We start from the raw sequence: 23424 nt of genomic DNA, 5'->3' as shown, positions 1-23424 counted from the left end.
GTCCCTTGCTGTTTCCAGACGGCCTTGTGGAGCTAAGACTGACTGCGTTTCAGCATAGATGGCCACCACAAAATTGTACATTGGCTCCCGGCCGGCCTGGGCCAGGGCCAAGGCAGCGGGGGCCGTTCCCTCACTGTTTCCAGGATGACTTTGCAGGCCACATGAAACCACGTCGCAGGCCGCATCCGGCCCCCGGGCCTTGTGTTTGACATGTCTGTCTTAAATGTACCGGCCACCCTTCTTAGCACAGGGTAACTGTGTGGCTGAGTTTTGAAACAATTATAGTTTCGGGTAATCTTAAGGGTAGGTCTAAGCAAAGAGACTATTTCAGTAAACCAGTCTAGGGGTAAAAGGGTATGGATAGTTTTTGCTAAGGTCTCCTGCTCTCAAAAGTGGGACACCAGCCAAAGCTGTTCTCTGGTATTCCAGAAGGAGCTTAGTGTCCAGGAGGAACTGAAGCCATGGATTTGCCAGAGTGAGATGGGGACTGACAACATGTCTGACAGTTTCTGCATGAATAGCAGAATAACAGATTTGGAAGGGACCTTGCATGTCTTCTAGTTTCAGCACTTTTTAAAGATTTCCGTTGAAAATACTGGAGGGAGACATGTCTCCTTTTAAAACCAGTTCTGCCCTAGAACTAGCTGGTTCTTCATAATACTGTACTACAATTTTGTCAGTCCTGTAGTTCAGGGCTTTTCAACCAGTGGTACGGGTACCACCTGTGGTGCATTGGCACCTGGCAGGTGGTACGCAACCATCCTAGAAAAGTGGTAGCGGGGGAGGGGAATGAGCTGAACCGGTGGCAGCACCGCACAAGCCTGAGCGAGAGACGGCTGTAGCTGCAGGGCTGTCAGGGCTCAGTGGAAGCACCAGGATCAGTGCCGCTTTCCAGCTGATTGGTGCTTCGGGGCTGTCAGGGCTCAGTGGAAGCGCCAGGATCAAGGCCAGGTTCCAGCTGGAGCTCGGCGCTGATCCTGGTGCTTCTGCTGAACCCTGAAGAAGCACCAATCAGTTCAGTGGTTCTCAACCTGTGGGTCGGGACCCCATTTCGGGTCGATCGACCATTTCACGGGGGTCGCCAAGCAAGGCTGTCCGCCATTTTTTTTGTCCATTTTTTTGTCCGCCATTTTTTTCCCCTTTTCCGGCGGGTGCCTTACCTCCCTTGGGCTGGGCCAGCTGGTGGTCGGCCTGCTCCGTCTCGGCCGCTTGCCAGCTACGCCTCGGCCGGCGCAGGGGCCAGAACCACGCATGCGTGGCGCTCCCGGGCAGGGAAAGTCCTTGACTTACAACCAGTTGGGTAGTCCTCGACTTACGACCGGTTTAGTCCTCGACTTACGACCGGTTTAGTTCTCGACTTACGACCGGTTTAGTCCTCGACTTACGCCCGGTTGGGGTCGCGGCATTAAAAAGGTTGAGAACCACTGAATCAGTTGGAAAGCAGCACTGATACTGGTGCTTCTGCTGATCCCAGAAGAAGTGCGGATCACCTGGAATGTTGCAGCATCTCCAGGGTCTTGTGATTTACATTCAGATGCTTGGCAACTGATTCATATTTATGACGGTCACAGTGTCCCAGGGTCATGTGAAGTGACCAAAACCTGCTGCAACCACCCAGCAGACGGGGGGAATAAAAACCAAATACCCCCCACCCCACCCCCACTGCCAATCCTCAACAGAAATGCTCACAACAATGAAAAACTCAGACAGGAGGAAGAGCGCGGCCGGGCAGGCAGGCAGGTGTCTTGCTCGGCTGTGGCTTGGGGGGCACTTTTTTCAGTGCCATTGTAACTTTGAACAGTCACTAAGCGAACTGTTGTAAGTTGAGGACTACCTGTACTTTATCACTTTTGGGGGGGGGGGTCATCAAGGTTTTGATACCTTGCTAGGCGACTGGTGGTACTCGGATATTGCCATATCCTAAAAGTGGTACAATGGGTGAAAAGGTTGAAAAGCCCTGCTGTAGTTGTATTAGTCATCTGAGCTTCTTTGCAAAAGGAGTAGATTGGGTTCAGAGAACTGTTGGGGAGGGAGAGGGGAGACACAAGCCATGTGCACCAAAGCCTGATGAAAAATCCTTAGAAAGTTTTAAGAATCTAACTGCTTCATATATTTTTGCAGGCTGAACTTGACTCTTAAGGATAAATAAGTCTTTGGGAATAACTGAAATAAAATATAGTGTTCATTGAATGTGGAGGTGTGCATTCAAATGTTTTGTGAAAAACTGAGATAGAAAATTATAGTTGACGTAAAACAACATGGACAGAAAAATAACGTAAGAGTCAATAGCAGCGGGCAAAATGATTATAGTTTTTTAGTCGTAGTTTTGTAAAAAAAATTCATCCTTCAAAAAATACATGTTTGGGGAGAAAATTGTGGTTGGCATTTGCTGAGTGACAGAGCTTATGTTTGTTATTGGCTTAAATGCTTAAATACAAATTTTGATGCTTTAAAATGTTGCATGCCACTTATGAATTTGCTAAATGAAGGACAGCAGTGTCTCCTCTCACCACAATCACCACAATCTCACCACAATCAAGTTGTGATGAGAATAAATTTTGTTCCATTCCCTCTGAACCAATGCTATCAGGCTCAGCAGTCATCTATATAAGATTGAAAAAGAAGGTGCATTCTTCCTTGTTGTTGTTAGTTGCGAAGTCGTGTCCGATCCATCGCGACCCCATGGACAATGTTCCTCCAGGCCTTCCTGTCCTCTGCCATCTTCTGGAGTCCATTGAAGCTCACACCTACTGCTTCAGTGACTCCATCCAGCCACCTCATTCTCTGTCGTCCCCTTCTTCTCTTGCCCTCAATCTTTCTCAGTGTCAGGCTCTTCTCCAGTGAGTCCTTCCTGCTCATTAGGTGGCCAAAGTATTTGAGTTTCAAGCATTCTTCCTTATCCAAGCACAAATAAGGAGAACTTGTTCCTTTTAGATCCTCAAGCCCAAAAGATATCAATGTATTGTGAAAACTGAATATTACAAAGGCCCTGGATCTTACTGTGTTTTTTAAAAAAAATGTAGGTGCAGACAACCATTTTCATAATTGTAAGATGTAAATTGGATAGACAAACAAAAATGGAAGTGGAATTTTCTTCTAAAAGCTGTCAGCCACTGAAACTATCAGCAAATATTGAGAATGAATATACAGTCTCCGTTCACACACCTGGTAAGTACTAAAACTGGTCTTTTCTATCTTGAATTTGTGTGTGTCAGAACATTTTAGTAGAGTTTCTCTTCCTATTAGTGGTATATTTGTACTAGGCTAATAATATACTATCAAAAATATTTTTTGTGTGTCACTGAGGATGCAAAAAGCTACAATTAGAAAATAGATTTATTTACACCAACTCGCGAGTGGATGACTGGTCGAATGCAGAGAACTCAAAGAGTTGCTTAGACTGTGCTTTCTGCTTTTGCACTTCTGCATAATGTCATAAAGTGGACCTGCATTTCTCATGGGTTATACAAGAAGTCCAGCTGTGGGGAGAAAGCTGACACAGGAAGCAGAAGCTCAGCTGCACTTCCTGTTTCCTGTACTTTCTGTTCATGCTGTTAATTTTAACAACATGATATTTTTAAAAGCATTAGGAAACTTCTCTTTATATGAAGTATTACATATTGTCAGAGGACATAACCATATCTATACATACAGTAGCTAATTTATTTTTTACAGGTAGTCCTCGACTTATAACCATAGGTTTAATAACCCTTGAAAGTTATGACCGCACTGAAAAATAACTTATGATGACCCTTATGACCATCACAATTTCCCCATGATCATGTGATCAAAATGCAGGGGCTTAGCAACCCACCTATATTTATGACAGCTGCAATGTCCCAGGGTCATGTAATTGCTATTTTGTAGTCTTTTCACTAGACTTCTGACCAGCAAAGTCAATGGGTAAAGCTGGATTCACTTAATGACTGCATGATTCTCTTAACAACTGTGGTAAAAGTCGTAAAGTCAGATGTGGCTCATTTAATGACCACATTGGTTAGTATTGGAAGTTACGGTCCCAATTGGGGTTATAAGTCAAGGACTACCTGTAGTCAAACAAAGTATGCCTAAAAAGTATGCCTGTGAAATTTATTTTTTTAATAAAAATATTTGCTCTAAAGGAAGGAATTATCGCAGTCCTATATTACATTAACAAGATACTTACGTTGACAATTGTGGAATCTTAATATTAAACGCTGTATGGATCAGCACTTGGTATGGAGCCAAGCCAAGCATTTTGAAGGACATGGTGCTGGCGTTAACTAGTTGGTTATCTGGGTCACTGCCACTCTGGTCATTGGATTTCTGATTCAGAATTTTATCCTGATACACTCACAGACTCTGTACAACAAGCGCAGAATGGAATGAAACAAAATTGTTCTAAACATCAACAATGGTTTGAAAGCTTATTTTAAACCTCTGGGGTCCCTTTTAGTTACATGGTGAGTTAAATTGTTAGAGTCGCCAGATTGCTTGGAACACTTAAATTGCTTAATACTTTTACAATTTTATGAGTTTCTTACATTTTACCATTCAGTTTATTTAGGGTCAAATGTGACCTTACATGGATTCTGCTACTGCTACTGAATGGAACCAAATTTGGTCATTCTTCCCCTCCTTTTGCTGTTCTTTCTCTGTTGACAAACTTAATGTGAAGTGTGAGCTGCATAGTAAAGCAAAGTTAATAAATATTTCTGTTTGCAAGATATCAATTTAACCATTTTTATAAATTCCACAGAAGGTATTTTTTGCCCTTAAAAGATACCTTAGAATAAAACCACATCAGGTGTGTATATAAAATTAGAAATGTTTTATGCATATTGCTCTGTACAAGTGTCTTCGGTTAACAAACATTTGTTCAGCAACCATTGAAATTACGGAGGTGCTGAAAAATTGTAGTGATACCCAAAGTTATAGCTGTTGCAGCACCTCCGTGGTCATGTGACACTTGGCAACCCACTCAGGTATAGTGGCATAGTGGTCAGAATGCAGTATTGCAGACTGACTCTGCCCACTGCCGGGAGTTCAATCCTGATGGATAAAATTGAGAGTGTTTGCTTTGCTTTCTTCTGGAAACTCTGTAGCACCCGTAGACAGAAAATTCAAGGTAAATGAATCAACCATCTGCCATATTCCAAAAGGAAGACAATGTTCGTGAGGCTATTTGCGAAGCTGCTTCAGACAGTGCTAAAGAGAGTTCTGTGATTTGTAAAGTGATGGAAGAAATAGAAAAGCAGCCTAGTTTGTGGATAAATGAAATGGTTCGCTGCATAAGGGATGTCTTATGAACAGCAAAATGAAAAACAACCCCATATAAATTTACAAACATTTGACTGAAAATCAGGAAGTCATCTGTGGGAGCACTGGTTGGCTGGAGCATTTTAAAAACAGGTATGGTTTAAAAAATGTGGAACTGTCAGGTGAGGCTGATTCAGCAAATAATGGAAGCTGCTGAAGAGTTTATAAAACTTCTGAAAAACACCAGAAAAAGAAGGTACCTATTTGAGCAGGGTTTTTTTTAATGTGGATGAAACAGGATTGCTTTACAAACAGAGATTACTTTTTAAAATAAAATATATCAAATCCCGTTTTTTCCATAGGACCAATGCTTCAGTAACTGTGGTTTCCATTTCTGTGTGGTTTTTCAGGAACAAACCCCACAAATAACAAGGATTGAGTGTATTTGTATAAAATGAAAAAGACAGTCTCCTTCAAGGCAAGCTTGACTCCTGGTAAAACGTCATGGATCCATCTGTGTAGTTTTCTTGGCAACCGTAAGGAAGCATTTTATCACTGCTTCCTGAAATGCTGCTTAATTTTCTCTTTTAGCCTTTGGTCCCAGATTAACCTGGTGATTTCCCATCTATTGATCGGTGAAAATGATCCAAGTGCTGTTATTTTCCGAAGCTTTTTAATTTGGATGGAACCTAAAGTGATTTTGAAACAGCAGTTAAAACGATAAGATTTTATCACTTTAAAAATTAACATAAAATTATAAAAAATAGAATTAAAAACATGGACTCTTGCTTGATTCTAATCAGAAGCATTTTCTGCATGAGGACTTTTCTGACTTTAGCTTTTCAGTTCTGTAAAGAACAAAGATTCTCTTGATTCAAAAATGGAAGTTCTTTGCCCCTGTTTTTTTTCCAGGATGTTGGGTTTTGTTTTGTTTTTTAAACGTAAAGCCCTGTTTTCCCACTCAAGCTCTCGTCGTGTTTAACTGACTCTGGGCATTTTGCTTAATTTAGAATTAAAGAGGTATCCAGTTCACATGTGTATGTGCTGATCCTTTTTTCCACTGCTTCTTTCAACACAGTGTATGATTATTGCTGATTATTGCTGATCTTGTCTTGCCCTTTAGACTTATCACCTGGAGCTGTATGTTTGAAACTGTTTTCTGGAGATGTAATGATAGCTGAAGCAAACATCAATTACTATACTGACATGGAAGAAATTAGCAACTTGTTGTCTAACGTAGCAAATCCAATGGAATTCATGTGTCAGGTGAAATATTAAATTAATTTCTAATGGGGTACAGTAAATAATCTCCCGGCCTGAGGGGGAAAGGAGGAAACAGGAGAGAGCTTGATACATCACTTAAGATATTAGAAAAATAGAACCAACTGTAAACCTGAGGTATGAGTAAAGTAGCAAAAGCATCTTGTGAGAAATAAATAAATGGAGGATTCAGAAAACCTGTTTCTCGCTAAAGTAAGTCATGTGTTTATTAGAAAAAGGTGTTTTTGAACTGTATGGTCTTGTTTAATTGTGATAATATAGAGACCACAAGGAGACTAGGGAAGATGGGCAGTCCCACAGATAATCTGGCTCGGCATCACAAAAGGCTACATAGGTAACAACCAGCATCTTGAATTGTGCCTGGAAATTGACTGTTAACCAGTGCAGTTCATGCAGTAGTGGTGTCACAGGGGCAGACTGAGGCCTACCTGACACTACTGCATTCTGCACCTGCAAATGGCTTCCAACTGGTCTGGTCCAAGTGCCCTATATAGAATACATTGCAATAATCCAACCATGAGTTGACCAGTAGTGCATGAGTGACAGTTCTTGCTTATCTCTACAGCATTTTCCCTCTTTAGAAAGAAAAGCTCTTTCAATTGCATGGGTTTCTCTGTGACTTTAACAGATTGGTGTGTACACAAATGGGCACCTGTGGCAGTGGGCATGGTTTTGGGATCAGAGCCAGACCTCTGGGCTGCTTCATTTGAGGGGAATGCAATGCACCCGTAACTTATATCCTCCACTTTTTCAGAACACGATAGCTTCTCAAGTTCATATGCTTGCTTTCAGACAGGGAAGAAGTATCTAGCATCTGGGTATACATTATTCTTCTCCTCAGTATTCAGTATCCCTGGTTTAAGTTTCCTAAATTCAGACAGAGAACGAAGGAAGGGGGACTACAACCATGAACATTTTTAATTTCCACGTAGCTTGAGATGAAAAATAGATAAGAATCTCTGCAACATAGCTCCCTTACTGCAGTAATGTTAATTTAGAACCTGTAAAGGTAGTCCTCGACTTACAGCCACTGCTGAGCCCAAAATTTCTGTTGTTAAGTGAGACATTTGTTAAGTGAGTTTTGTCCCACTTTGCGATCTTTCTTGCCACGGTTGTTAAGTGAATCACTGTAGTTGATAAGTTAGTAACACGGTTATTAAGTGAATCTGGCTTCCCCATTGACATTGCTTGTCAAAAAGCTGCAAAAGGGGATCACATGACCTTGGGACATAGCAACAGTCATAAGTATGAACCAGTTACCAAGCATCTGGATTTTGATCACATAATCATGGGGCTGCTACAAAGGATGTAACTGTGAAAAATAGTCCATAAGTCACTTTCTCCAGCATGACGAGTGGAGAATCCACCAATGGGTTTTGCTTGTCTTCTGCCCTTAGACTAAATCAGCCAATTTTGCTCCGCCTCTCTCCCCAGTTCTCGACTTAGTCTCAGCCCGTTCAGACAGAATTATCTGGCTCCAGAAGCAATTTCTTTGAATCAGGTCGTATTTTTCTTTATTTTAACTTCGTTTAAATTGCTTCTGGAGCCAGAATGAGAAACAAATAAAAACAAAGATGAAATTGGAAAGAGTGTCCTCAAGGCACCAACTTCCTCAAGATGACATGCCATGACAAGTTGACAGAGACAGGCTTTTATGCTCTCTGGAAGGCCAAGGGGACTAGGTGCCAACTTCACCTCCGGATGGAGGGTGTTTCACACGTTACAGCAGAGAAGGCTCTCTTTCTAGACCCTGTCAGTTGGGATTCTTCAACTGACAAAGTCTGTAATATACCCATTCTGCCTGACAGGGTGGGATGGGTTAATGTAATTGGAACAAGAGGCTTCCTTGGGTAATCCAGTCGCATGCCATGAAGGGCTTTAAAGATGATTACCAGAACCTTGAATTAGATCCAAAAGCAAATAGGCATTCAATGCAGTTCATGAAACGAAGGTTTTACAGGCTCAGTCCTCGGGGTATCCAGAATTGTCTACATAGCCACATTCTGTACCAGCTTCAGCTTCTGGATACTCTTCAAGATAGGCCTATGTAGAGCGCATTGCAATTGTCCCTACAGGGCATGAATGATTGAGAGAATGGCCTCCGATCTAGGAAGCGGTGCAACTGGTGCACAACACAAAGTTAAGCAAAGGCCTTCCTAGCCATGACTGCTGTCTGCTCCTCAAGCAGGAGTTGTGAGTCCAGGACGTTCCCCAGATTATGTACTGGGTCTGTCTGAGGCAGTGCAACCCCATCCAAGACCAAGGATGATAAACTCCTAGATACATAGGACCCACCCACATCTTACCAGGGTTCAAATTGAAGCCTGTTGTTCTCCAGCCTTCCACAGTCTCCAAGAACCATGAAAGAACATCCACAAAATCATTTAATTCACCCAGGTCAGGGGTAGGCAACCTCGGCTCTTTTATGAATCGTGGACTTCAACTCCCAGAATTCCTGAGCCAGCGTGGCTCAGCTTGGAAACCTCTCCCTTTCCCCTCAGCATGGCTGGCTCAGGAATTCTGGGAGTTGAAGTCCACGAGTCATAAAAGAGCCAAGGTTGCCTACCCCTGACCCAGGTGAATTAAGCTGAATAGAGCATGGTGATGGATGATCATCATTTTGTTTTAAGATTATTAAATGCTAGTAATTTCTTCAGTTTTTTTTAAGTCATAGACAAATCGTTAATACATTGAACCAGTACTGGGTATACATAATTGGTGGTGGTTCTCTTCTTACATCTAGGCATTTAAAATTGTACCTTACTGCACAGAAACTCTGGACAAAATCCTCACAGAATCACTGAAAAAAAACCTTCCTGCCAGTGGTTTGCATCTCTTAGGAATCAATCAATTGGAAGAAGAAAATATTATTAGTGAGTATGATGGTGATTTGGGAAAAAAGGCCTTTATGAATGATTCTATACTAAATTCAAGTGCTACTACATTATGCAAAAAAGGCATATGTTATATGTTATATGAATGAATTGGGCGTGTGTAACTGTCTTACACAATCCAAGAAACTAGAGCAACTAGCACAGTTGTATGCCAGTTCCAGAAACAGATATTTTAAGAGACTAGAAAGAGATGTGGACAGAACACTTGTTCTATTGTCAAAGAGTTCATTTAAGAAGAAGCATAGCTTAGAAGAATATACATTAAAATAATGCCCTTATTTATTTATTGATATTTATTTATTTAACAATTCGTACTTTAATAGGCAAGTTTAATCTATATAAATAAAAATGTAAATGTTTGTTTGTTCAAAATCTTAAATCTCCGAAAGTTCTTCACCGATTGCTTTGAAATTTTGACACGACATTGCATTCAAATATGCGCGTGTTTTTATATACCTACTATTATATAGATGTCACACCTGTGACAGGTAAAAACATGCTTTTTTTTGAAAAACAGCGCCATCTGTTGGATGTAAAAGCATACCCACAAGCATTGTGAAATTAAACATATTACAAACGTGCACTTTCTCTTTTCTTTCTTTTCCATTTAACCAGACTGAGTCACAGCAACGCGTGGCCGGGTACAGCTAGTTATTGTAATAAAAAGCACAGTGGCAATGTTCAGAAAGAAAGATTATCGTTTTTTATTTTTAGATTTTTTTTATCCCGCCTTTATTATTTCAATAAATAACTCAAGATGGTGAACATATCTAATACTCTTTCCCCCTCCAATTTTCCCCTCAATAACCACCTTGTGGGGTGACTGGGCTGAAAGAGAGTGACTGGCCTAAATCATCCAGTTGACTTTCATGCCAATATATCAATTGCCAGCTGTGTACATCAGCACATGACTCATTTTATATTTAAGAAGTGATATAATGTATAACAGTACATATAGTCAAGGCCATGGTTTTCCCAGTTGCAATGTATGGCTGTGAAAGTTGGACCATAAGAAATGCTGAGCGCCAAAGAATTGAGGCCTTTGAACTATGGTGCTAGAGAAGGCGAGTCCCCTGGACTGCAAGGCAATCAAACCGGTCAGTCCTAGAGGAGATCAACCCTGACTGCTCTTTAGAAGGCCAGATCCTGAAGTTGAAACTCAAGTACTTTGGCCACCTAATGAGAAGGAAGGACTCATTGGAGAAGGGCCTAATGCTGGGAAAGATGGAGGGCAATAGAAGAAGGGGACGACAGAGAACGAGGTGGATGGATGGAGTTACTGAAGCAGTAGGCATGAGCTTAAATGGACTCCAGAAGATGGTAGAGGGCAGGAAGGCCTGGAGGAACGTTGTCCATGGGGTCGCGATGGGTCGGACACGACTTCGCAACTAACAATAATGTATAACACCCTTGTATGTTGTGTGTATTCTGGAAAGTGCTTTATGAGATCTTCCCGAGCAGCCGTGACCCCCGCCTCCCAAAAAGTGCCACATGTGACCTGGGTTGGCAGTCCTATCCTCACAGGGATTCTTCAGGATAAGCCAATATATGATACACGGCACATGATAAACAAAAACTGAAATTTAGATTTAGGCCATTTCCATTATTTAATTTGTCACCAGTGACATACTGTAGCTCTATCAAAAATTGCATTTTCCTCCTTTTTCTTTCAGGTCAAAGAGATGAAGAGTTGCCAACTCTGTTGCACTTTGCTGCAAAATATGGTTTAAAAAATCTCACAGCCCTGTTGCTTACATGCCCAGGAGCTCTGCAGGCTTACAGTGTTGCCAACAAGTATGGTCACTATCCTAACAACATTGCTGAAAAGCATGGCTTCAAAGATCTCCGCCAATTCATTGACGAATATGTGGTAAAAAAAAATTTTTTTTGTCTATTATAATGGGAAGAAAAGTACTGGGACTAAAACTTAACAATTCAAGGCTCACCTAGAAACAATAGATTTGAAGGTTTCAATGATATATGTGTGTGGTCTTATTCCACAATAATCAACATGTGAATGACATTGAGTTTACCAGAAGATGAGGGCCATTCTTGTAGTGAAATAATAATTTGAAAGACAGATCTTAAGGAGTCCTCCCCATTAATCTAAATGGGACTTTTAAAATTCGATCTAGAGATTTTTGATACTTCAGTTATCACATAGGAAAAAATCCCTATGGGTTATGTTATAGATCAGTGATGGCAAACCTTTTAGAGACCGAGTGCCCAACCCCCCAACCCCCACACCGCCCCTGTCCTGTGGGCCACCCACCGCCTCCACGGCCTGCCACAGATCGCCCAGGTGGCCCAGAAGCACCATGATGGCCACACCCTCTGCCCGCGCCCCGCAGCATCATCTGCACGTGACGGGGCATGAGGGCGGAGTCTTGTCCCCGCTGCCCGGCTGCCATGTCCTTGGCTGCGCTGTTCTGCGTGGGCCCCACCTGGGGGCGGCTCTCCTCCAGGGGGGCTGCTGGTGAGGGGTCCATGAGGGGAGGCGGGGCTGGGGCGACGGCGCGCGTGCCCAGAGAGAGGGCTCTGAGTGCCGCCTCTGGCACGCGTGCCATAGGTTCGCCACCACTGTTATAGATTCTGAAGTAACACAGAGGACTGTAAAACAGTAACTGTGAGAGGGACCTTGGGGTCAACTTTAGGATGAGCATGGCTGCCGCCATTTTTTCCTTCTCATTTCTAGTTGACACATAGCACAGAGGGAGAGGGGTTGCCAGGGTTTGCCCTAGACAAACCAGACTTGCTCTCTCAGGCTTTCTCTCATGGGAACCAATGTCATTGGCTGCTCCCAGGACTGCGGGCTGGGCGTTTCATGAAAAGCCCGCCAACAAGCTATATGGGGAAACGTAGTTGCTTGCATAGCCTTAGGGGTGAGATTTCTTAACTTTGTATTGGGGAATTGTTATGCATCTCTTCAGACCTGGTTTCACTTTGGAAGTGCCGATACTCTGTATCAATAAACACTTTTTTGAGGAATTTGCAAACCTCAGAGTTCTGCTTTATTTGTCTCTGTCTATTGGAACCATGACACTTGGAGTCCTAGTGGATGATCACTTGACTATGAGCCAGCAATGTGCAACAGCAGCCAAAAAAGCTAATACAATCCTGGGTTGTATAAACAGAGGCATAGAATCAAGATCACGCAAAGTATTAGTTAATGACAAATCACTTCCAAAATCTTGCCAGGAAAACTATAGGGATTTTTCCAGGCAATTGCCACGAGTCATAATTTTCTCTAAGGGACCAAAACCAAAACCACAATAAAATACTCAACTGCAAAACAGTGGAATAAATCTACTTATGAAAGTTGTGGGTTCTCCATCTCTGGAGGTATTTAAGAAGGGGCTGGACAGTCATCTCTCATGAAAGGTTTAGCTCAGGGGTAGGCAACCCTGGCTCTTTTATGACTCGTGGACTTCAACTCCCAGAATTCCTGAGCCAGCCATGCTGAGGGGAAAGGGAGAGGTTTCCAAGCTGAGCCATGGTGGCTCAGGAATTCTGGGAGTTGAAGTCCACGCGTCATAAAAGAGCCAAGGTTGCCTACCCCTGAGTGATTTATGAAATGATTCTCACACTTTGCAGAGGGTTAGATGATCTTTGTGCCCCTTCCAACTCTATAATTCTATGAGTGTTATTTTATTCATGGTATGCTTGTACTGGGTTTCATTTTGCTCCCTTTAAATTAGGTTCAGTAGGACCGTGTTTTGAACTGATTATATTATTCAAGCAGTCATTACTGTCCTAAAAAGACCACTTGCTTTTCTTTTTCTTGCAGGAGACAGCAGATATGCTGAAAACTCACATAAAAGAGGAGTTGATGCAGGGGGAGGATAACGGCTCTATTTATGAGTCCATGGCTCATGTCTCGGCTGACCTACTGATGAAATGTTCGCTGAACCCCTGTTGTGACGAAGAACTCTATGAATCCATGGGTGGTTTGATGCCCAGCTCTACAGAGGATTTATGTACATATACAATGTTCCTTATTTATCTCATAACATAAGTGTTAGTGGCTACTAACTAACGTGGAGGCAATTTTTTGTCACTTTAAATATGGTCATTTTACACATGGGATGCAAAATTAAAACATACTTAACTTTGCATGAGAATGTAAGTAGCAAAAAAAACAACATTCTTGTTGTTGTTGTTGTTAGTTGCGAAGTCGTGTCTGACCCATCGCAACCCCATGGACAACGTTCCTCCAGGCCTTCCTGTCCTCTACCATCTTCTGGAGTCCATTTAAGCTCACGCCTACTGCTTCAGTGACTCCATCCAGCCACCTCATTCTCTGTCGTCCCCTTCTTCTCTTGCCCTCAATCTTTCCCAGCATTAGGCTCTTCTCCAGTGAGTCCTTCCTTCTCATGAGGTGGCCAAAGGACTTGAGTTTCAACTTCAGGATCTGGCCTTCTAAAGAGCAGTCAGGGTTGATCTCCTCTAGGACTGACCGGTTTGGTCGCCTTGAAGTCCAGGGGACTCACAGGAGTCTTCTCCAGCACCATAGTTCAAAGGCCTCAATTCTTTGGTGCTCAGCCTTTCTTACGGTCCAACTTTTACAGCCATACATTGCAACTGGGAAAACCATGGCCTTGACTATACGCACTTTTGTTGGCAGGGTGATGTCTCTGCTTCTTAGTATGCTGTCTAGATTTGCATACTTACCTGCAAGCAGCAGTGTTCATGTAGAGAATGCTATATTTACAGTTTGCGATTTGGCAGACTGTATTCTTTACAGTATTGCCCTTCAGGTTTGGATATGGAGGAACATAGGACATACAGTACAGGTAGTCCTCAACTTACAACCGATTGAGCCCAAAATGTCTGTTGCTGAAACGTTTGTTAAGTGAGTTTTGCCCGTGTTTTACAACTTTTCTTGCCACAAGCATTCAGCAAATCCTGTAGTTAATAAGTTAGCAACACAGTTGTTAAGTGAATCTGGCTTCCCCACTGATTTTGCTCATCAGAAGGTCACAATACCTTGGGACATTGCAACCATCATAAATACATGCCAGTTGCCAAATGTCAACCATCCCACTCAGTCGTCTAGTAAAGAAAGACTCCTTGACGATTTGTTTTTCCAAGAGTATACTTGACCGAAGCTTAAATCGTTACAGAACTAGTGTAAGCTGAATCTGAGATTTTTCCTGTGCAAACAACAAAGGAAAGTTTCCTTTTGCCGTCCCCCCTGGCCATCCCCCAGTTATCTGCAAATGTCCAATCAGATGCTTGTATATTGTTTAGGAAATAGGTGCTTTGGTTCCCAGCTCTGCATATTGTTAATTGATCTTGGCTGGCTGTAGCTTCTCACAAGACTCAGCTGGGCTTCCATCCTCCCTTTGTTCCTTACGTTCCAATCTTTTCTTCTCCCTTCCCTCCCCCACTGGTGCTAATGTCAGGCAGTCAGTTCATGAAGCTTGGGTAGGTGAGATGCAGCCATGACGCCAAGTGTCTGTGTTAGAAATTCTGTATATAGCCCTACATAACATACAGTGCACAGTCCACATATGCTTCTCTGCTTAATGTGACAAGGAAGCAGGAAACTTTATTCAGAGAAAAGGCATAGAGCAGTGGTGGCGAACCTATGGCACATGTGCCAGAGGCGGCACTCAGAGCCCTCTCTGTGGGCACGTGCGCCGTCGCCACAGCCCTGCCTCCCCCCACAGCCCCCTCTCACCAGCAGCCCCCCCCAGAGGAGAGTCGCCCCCGAGTGTGGCCCGTGCAGAGCAGTGCAGTCAAGGAATGGCAGCCAGGCAGCGAGGCCAAGACTCCGCCCTCGCGCTCCGTCGCACGCAGTTGATGCTGCGGGGCGCAGGCAGAAGGCGTGGACGCCATGGCGCTGCTGGGTCGCCTGGGCAATCTGCGGCAGGCTGTGGAGGTAGTGGGTGGCCCTGTGGGCGGGGCGGGGCCGGGGCCGGTTTTTGGGCACTCGGTCTCTAAAATGTTCACCATCACTGGCATAGAGTATAGATGCAACTACTGTACAAACATATAAACACTGCCATCTACTGGTTGAAAAATATCTCTCTCTGCTGAATACTGCTGTAGTTGTACAAAATACAAGATTCACGGCAACTTCCTCTCCTGAAACTTGCCCTGAACACTGTACTCCAACACCCCCACTCAACAAGTATTCCTTATGGTAGTCCATGAGGTAGTTCTGAAAGTGTCCATGTTTGCAGTTCGCTAAGAGATGTCATCTCTTCATCAGCAGTTCTGATGCACTTTTGTTTCTCATGGGCTGGAAATCTTTTCATCTCATCCCATGAATCTGGCTCTGGTTTTAATGATACGCGAGCAACATAGGACAGATTTTTGGCTGAGATGCCTTTATTGCTTTGGTGGATTTCCTGATTGAAGCCTCTTGTGGCCCTGGTTCTCCTTTTACAGTATTTAGATAGCCTGCGTTAATGACTATTTCTGTGTCACGTTGCTTATCTTCATTTGATACTGAGGTGGAATTGAAGCATTTGTGGTCATGAAATTTTGAACACACTGAAGTTTCATTGACGATTACACTTCTACTGATGGTTACCTTGTTTGTGTCTTGATGTAGAATTCTGTATCCCCTTTGAGAGTCACTGTACTCCACAAGTGCACCTTCCTTTGCATAATCATCCCATTTTGTACATTTTTATTATGGGATGTGCACATAATGTAAGGACCTGCCTCAGTTAAATCTTCCAAAAAAACAGAACTCTTGAAACTTGCATGGTCCCAAAAGGAACTTTTATTGGAAGGTATTGATAGCAGGATAGTAAGGCAGGATCTGAGGATTTCCCGCGCAAAACGTTACATTAACAGGACCCTTTCAAACCCCACCCCAAATTTCCAACTGGCCGGTTTGAATTGAACCAATCCATATCCATTTGTTGCTCTTCTCTGTATTTTTTTCCAATTCCTCCATGACTGTGACATGTAAAGAACCTGTAGGGTCTCCCATTTACTGCAGAATTTGATTCCCAGTTGATGTCAGGGTACTTGAAATCCCCCATTATTTATTAAATTTATATGCCACTCACTGTTGCAACAACTCTAGGTGGCTTAGTGGTGTGATATCTTGGGCATCTAATTTGTGAAAACGTCATGTATATTTTTTACTTAATACAATATACCAGACATGTCAAACACAAGGCCCGGGGGCCGGATGCGGCCCGCGAAGTGGTTTCATGTGGCCCGCGAAGCCATCCTGGAAACAGTGAGGGAACGCCCCCCTCTGCCTTGGCCCTGGCCCAGACCGGCCGGGAGCCAATGTACAATTTTGTGGTGGCCATCTATGCTGAAATGCATTCAGTCTTAGCTCCACAAGGCCGTCTAGAAACAGCGAGGAACCAGCTCCTGTGTGTCGGCCCCACCCCCTGGGTGCATGCTGGGGAGGCGTCACCCTTTGTGAGGAATGAAGAAATGGACCATGCCTTGGTGCTTGCCCCGGTCCCACCCCCTTCTGCCAGAGATCCTCAGATCTGTCCCACTCCTGCCCAGGCCCCCACAGGCACCCTTGACATGAACGATGTAGAGCTGGCCACACCCACCCAGTAGGCCACACCCACTCCATTCACGCCCACCCAGTAGGCCGCACCCACCTGGCCCCCCGAGGGCAACCGCAATGCTGATGTGGCCCTCAATGAAATTGAGTTTGACACCCCTGCAATATACGCTCACAACGTTTTCCCTTATTATTTAGCCAGACACTCTTAGTAGGGTTTTCGTCCTTGGGGGTGATACATTTTCATATAGGTGTAATCATCCTTTACATATAATGAATTCCACCTCCCCTTTTGTTAAGTTTATTTCTTTTGAACAAATGACTTTCTCCCAGTATTGAATACTAATTATGAGATCCATCTTACCTAAGTCATATCTAGAATATCATATTTATTTACCTGTACTAGGACCAAGCTTTGCCTATTTATTACTCATACACAGCATATTGGATAGAGGCATCTGAGCTCTTCAGCACTTCCTTCCTTGTCCTAAGCCAGTGATGGCGAACCTTTTAGAGACCGAGTGCCCAAAAACTGGCCCCGCCCCGCTCCACCCCCTGCCCTGCCCCCACTCTGCCCCACCCTGCCTGCCCGCAGGGCCACTCGTCGCCTCCAGGGCCTGCCGCAGATCACCCAGCAGAGCCATGGCGGCCACGCCCTCTCCCCGCACCCCGCAACATCAACTGTGCGCAATGGGGCGTGAGAGCAGAGTCTTGCCTATGCTGTCTGGCTGCCATGTCCTTTGCTGCACTGCTCCGCTCGGGGGTGACTCTCCTCCAGAGGGGCTGCTGGTGAGGGGTCCATGAGTGGAGGCAAGGCTGGGGCAATGGCACATGTGCCCATAGAGAGGGCTCCGAGTGCCACCTCTGGCACCCATGCCATAGGTTCGCCACCACTGTCCTAAGCTAAGGTTTACTTTTTTCAGATTTATGTTATAAGTGTGCCTCAAGTTAGGGTTTCCTTCCCCTTCCAGTTAGTTTAAAGCTCTCTAGATAACTTTTACAGATATTTTCCAAAGATATTCTTCCCTGGTTTTGTGAGATGAACCTTATCTCTTGCCAGAAGCCCTTCTTATAAGTAGAGACAACCATGGTACAGGAATCCAATTTTTTTTCTTAATGGTGGGTAATGAGCTGTTATCATTGATGGGGTGTTGGGCCATTGTTTATCCTTGAGTACGAGGTATGTGGGGGAGGTTAAGTGTGTTTTAATCCTGTAAGCTGCCCAGAGTTTTTCACACCATTGCTTGAGCCAACAGTTCACTTCCAGAATCCTTCGTTCCTTCCTTAGCACATCATCAAATGGATTGGAAACATTGCCTACGCTCCAGCTTTTTCTATTTCCTATCTGGCTCCTTATAGTTTCTTAATCTTCTTACCAAGATTTGTTCTGCAGTCTTGACGAGGAGATCAATATTGCTCATTAATTATTGGAACATTCAGTGTCACGTGGTATGCTATAGGAGTTTTTACTATATAGAGGATAGGCATCTCATCTGTATCTTCAAAGAACTTGCATATTTCTGGGCAATTATGTTTAAAATATAGGTAGGACCTTTTGTTTAGCGACAGTTTGAGGCTATGGCGGTAGTGAACGAAGGGACTTACGACCGGTCCCTTAAGTTACAGCCGTTACAGCATCCCTGCAATCATGTGTTCACAATCTGGGCACTTTGCAACTCATTCACACTTAGGGCCAGTTGCCAAGCACCCACAGTCACATGATCATCATTCACAAACTTCCCTGTTTTCCCAGAAAGTCAATGGGGAAGCTGGCAGGGAAGGTCACAAGTCACTGGGGTAAGTCTCCCCCATCTGCGCACTCTTCCCAGCCCTTCTGCATCATGTCATAGTGGCCACACACACGCCCATGCACACTCATGGGCGTCCTTCCCAACCTACATAGAACTTCTTGCACATCCCTTTGCATCCTCCCCAACCCATGTGGTGCTTCCCACATATCCCTGCACAGCCTCCCCGGCCCTCCCGCAGCTCTTGCACACTTTTATGTACTTTCTCACATCCTCCCTCACACTCTTCCTCAACCATTGCATTCCTCCCTTCCTCACCCGGCAGCAGCAACTTTACCTGCCAGCCTGGAACTTCCTGCTGTCTTTCCCACTGACTTTGGTTGTGGGAAGCAATAGGAAATTGCCTAACAAGTGTGGAATTCGATTAACAAGGACAACTGGGACTGCAGGGATTCCCATCGCTAAGCGACTACGTGGTGGTGCTTTACAACTGCATCCCTCAGCAATGGAAATTCCTGTCCCAATTGTCATCATAAGTCAAGGACCCCCTGTAAACACACAACCTTTGTGTGACATTTTGATGACCAAGCTTTTATGGAAGCACGAGGAGTAAATATTGTTAATCCAACAGTATGAAATTTATGGCCAATACCTGGACATGGATTGATTTTCAAGATGGTACTAAGCTTTTAAAGGTGTTCTTTCTCTGTTTTTAATACAACACCTTTTAAAAAAATAATTCTTCCTCATCTAAGAAAATAAAAAATAGGAAGCTAACTCATATATTTAATATGTATGTTGGTAAAGTCAACTAAGTACATGTGTGATCATTTTTTCCAGATGTAGAAATGCTTCAGTCAGATGCTAATAATCCTCTTTCACGGACTACCAAGGACTATATGATGCGCAGATTCTTAGAAGGTGAGCGACATAGCAAACACTTAACCAAAAGGCAAGATTACAACCAGAAGCAATTGCTGTGCATGTTATCCTTTGGCAGCTATCTACCAGCACCCTCGCAATCTTTGCCTCTTCAGTCCAGGATTTCACTGTTTTAACTATTTATTTTAAGATGTATTACCTATAAACAGGTTCAAGGTGAATCATACAGTGATCAGAGTGTCCCATAGCTGCTCTTGGTGCAGAGCGATAGGCATCTTTTATTGTTGAGTAGCAGTGGTTCAAAACATTCTTGCTTCTTGTGAGGCAATTGATATGCTGAATGTATCTTGGCATCTCTTGGCTTAGGGTCAGCACTGTTAAAATCTCCTAACACAGACATGTCAAACACAAGGCCCGGGGGCCGGATGCAGCCCGCGAAGTGGTTTCATGTGGCCCACGAAGCCATCCTGGAAACAGTGAGGGAACGGCCCCCGCTGCCTTGGCCCTGGCCCAGGCCGGCCGGGAGCCAATGTACAATTTTGTGGTGGCCATCTTGGCACTTGCCCCAGTGGACCATGCCTTGGCGCTTGCCGTGGTCCCACCCCCTTCTGCCAGAGACCCTCAGATCTGTCCCACTCCTGCCCAGGCCCACACAGGCACCCTTGACGCGAATGATGTAGAACTGGCCACGGCCACCCAGTAGGCCACACCCACTCCATCCACGCCCACCCAGTAGGCTGTACCCACTCTGGCCACACCCACCCGGCCCTCAGTGAAATTGAGTTTGACACCCCTGTCCTAACACAATGAGCACAGAGTCTGAATATCTCTGTTCAGCCCACAAGATTTGGTCAGTTAAGATTTGCATTGCCTTGTTTAAGCAGGCTTAGGGTGGGTATGTAGACCCAATTAGGATGAACGAAGAAAACTCTCAGAGGGGGGGGCATAATAGGGTATGCAGTTAATGTCTCACATCACAAAATTTCTTTAGTGTAGCGACATTTTTATACCAACGGTTATTATCATAAAAGCAGATACGGCCTCCCTTCTTTTTTACTGGGTGTTTCTGCCATTCTTATCTGCTCTTTTGAATCTGAATTTCTGAGATTTGTTTGTTTTCATTTTTAATATGATTTCCTTTTCTAGGTGTGAGTTTGGAGATACCAGAACCTAAAGAAAGTATCTACCATCAAAGTGAGGACAAAGATGTCTATCATACTGTAGAACAAGACAGTTTTCCTCAGGAAATGGTCAACAGGCCACCAGTTCCTATTCCAAGACCTGATCTCTCCTCCATACAGGAAGACAAAGAACCATACATTTGTAAAGGTGAGTAGTGAACAAAAATCTGATAGCTTTTTTGCTAGACAGTGTAGAGTAGGAGAGGGGAAAATGTCCATTTTTACAGATGTCAAATACTTATTTCGTTTCAGAATTTTTTTTGCCTCTTGTTTTTTATTATAATATTTGATTAGTTGTCTATAAGCTCTCCTTTTTAAAATGTGTTTCAATTTTGGGTACTCCTCTGAGTTTTGTTCCTGTTTGTATTTATATTTCTTTTGATGTTATGTTTGATAACTTGATTTATATTTCAATACTATTTATAACATTTTTAATAAGGGCTACTAACACAACTTTATATTATGAACTTTTAAAATGTTTTAAATAAATTTTACATGTTCAGTTTTTGCAGGAAAAGATCAAGAGAAATCTGGGAATCTTTATATTTCTGCAACAAATATTGGCAAAGGTGACAAAGGTGAGTCGCGATTACAGAATTTTTGCAGTTTTTGGACAGGTTATTGTAAGTTTTATTAAGGGTTAATGCTGTTCATTATAGATTAGCATAACTGAGCCATGTTAGTTAAATCAAGTAATGGCAATGTGACCTAAGAGCTGTTATCTTAGAGGAACCTAAGTAGCCATGCAAGATATTGATGTGATTCCTCTTCTATCTAAGTGGTGAACTGTCTTAGTAACACTTCTCTTCGCTGTTTTTACACAATCTCAGAAAAAACACACTCCCACCCCTAAATCCAACTTGACAGGTCTCCAGACATTTCTAGAAATAACTGCTAAATTTATTACACTATCAAATGTTAAATTATGTAGTAATTTTGGGAACTTCAGAAGTTTTATAAATTCAGCTGTGCAAATTTCTTGAGATTTGCAATTGGTTTTATTGCTTTCTCATGCAAGGGTTATTTTGATCTTCAATGTAATTTAAATAAATAGAGGAGTCCGGAAAAAGTTCATGGCAGACTAAAAAAGTCTTTGGAGAAGCTGTTGAATGAAAAATCTTCAGCAGGGTCCAGTCCAAGCTAGGAATAAACAAAATAGAGACTGCTTTATAGTAGTGGCCAAAATTGTGGAAACCTTTTGGGAAAAGTTTATTTTTGAGGTTTGATGGCTAATAACACCACTTTTTTGGGGGGAGTAGTACCATAAAATTATATATCAACGGAAAGATAATTTAATCAAGAATGTAATGCAACAAAGTTTGTTCAATGATCTGTACTGTATTCTATGAAAAGTGATAGCCAAATAACCAGAAAAAGGAAGCACAACTTGCTTAGGTTGATATCAGGTAGCTTTCCTTCATCTGATGGTAGCCAATGAGCACGAGTGTTTAGAGAGCCAATGAAGTGTCATCTTGTTTTGGCAATGAGCCAATCAGATCACAGTAGGAGTCAGTGATTGATGTCATGTATTGAAGCTGAGAGAAGGACATGTGTCAGTGTGTTATGTGATCGCTATCAAGTTGGTTGGGTTTTTTTTCCCCTTTCATTTAGTGAGCTTGTAAAACATAATAGAATTAAAGTCATGGTGCAAAGAGTTGAGTGGTTGCCCAGAAAGCGATGTAAAATAGTATTATTAAGTGAACAAGGCTACAGTTATAAAGAAATGAGAAGAAAAATGGGTGGAAACTTAACCAAAGGTGGCATTTCTACTGTACACTTTTCCCAAAAGGTTTCCACAATTTTGGCCACTACTGTAGAAAGAAGGTTGGAGTTTATTGAAAAACAGAACCACAAGACATGAGGCTCTGGAGCAGCTGACCACATGTTGCTGCGAGTGGTGGGTTTTGATACCTTCTGGGGCCTTTGAGGTTGTTTCCTGTTCCTGTTTGAGACTTTGTATTTCCTGCGTCATGTACTTTGATGTGCGTCTGAGTGTTTTTGGACCCTCCTAAAACCTGGAAGGAACCTGAAAATAGTAAACACATATTAAGGCCGTTCCTCTACCTCCGCCTCCTACTTACAGGGCCCCTGGTTTCTGAGGATACTTGGCATGAAATATTAAACGTTCTGTTCTGAGGTTGTGGGGTTTAACCCATCTCGCTTCTGCTATTGGATAACCTCTCCATTGTACTAAGTACTGTAGTTTCCCTTAATGGATCCTAGAGTCTAAGATTCGCTTGATCTCGTAATGCCTTTTGCCCTCCACTATTATTGGACCAGGAGCTTCCTTTTCAATTGGTCTTAATCTAAATCCCGTAAACAGCTTTGGGAACTGCAGTGAAATATTGAGTGCACTTTACCCAATATTCTGGGTAATTTCAGTTCTACTGTAACCAGATTAATGATTTTCACAATTGGGAAAGGCCCTATGTATTTGGGACCTAGATTCTTGCAGGGAATCCTCAACTTTTAAGTATTTCGTAGACAGATACATTTGATCTCCTCACCACCGCGGTCCTAAAGGAGGCGGTGGTGAGGCCCCTCCTTAAGAAGCCCTCCCTGGACCCAGATGTATTGGCAAATTATCGTCCAGTCTCCAACCTACGCTTTGTGGCGAAGGTTGTTGAGAGTGTGGTTGCACAGCAGTTTCCCCGGCACCTGGAGGAAACGGTCTATCTAGACCCTCTCCAGTCGGGCTTCAGGCCGGG

General features: G+C 43.3%; 1 protein-coding gene across 1 annotated transcript in view; it reads left to right on the top strand.

Annotated features, from left to right (window-relative positions):
- Positions 1 to 23424, top strand: part of LOC107298603 (phosphoinositide 3-kinase adapter protein 1) — a gene marked incomplete at its 3' end in the record, with an annotated part of 39173 nt that overhangs the window by 5327 nt on the left and 10422 nt on the right. Inside the window, exons 4-11 of the mRNA XM_015827980.1 lie at positions 3024 to 3168; positions 6362 to 6504; positions 9263 to 9392; positions 11087 to 11283; positions 13201 to 13390; positions 19494 to 19574; positions 20682 to 20864; positions 21220 to 21294. Of these exons, the coding sequence (XP_015683466.1) occupies positions 3024 to 3168; positions 6362 to 6504; positions 9263 to 9392; positions 11087 to 11283; positions 13201 to 13390; positions 19494 to 19574; positions 20682 to 20864; positions 21220 to 21294 (1144 nt within the window). The remainder of the gene's footprint in view (positions 1 to 3023; positions 3169 to 6361; positions 6505 to 9262; positions 9393 to 11086; positions 11284 to 13200; positions 13391 to 19493; positions 19575 to 20681; positions 20865 to 21219; positions 21295 to 23424) is intronic.

This window comes from Protobothrops mucrosquamatus, unplaced genomic scaffold, assembly GCF_001527695.2.
Source record: "Protobothrops mucrosquamatus isolate PMUCROS unplaced genomic scaffold, P.Mucros_1.0 scaffold4123, whole genome shotgun sequence".
Lineage (NCBI taxonomy): Eukaryota > Metazoa > Chordata > Lepidosauria > Squamata > Viperidae > Protobothrops > Protobothrops mucrosquamatus.
Note: the sequence above shows the minus strand (reverse complement) of the source record. Positions and strands in the feature narration are given on the sequence as shown.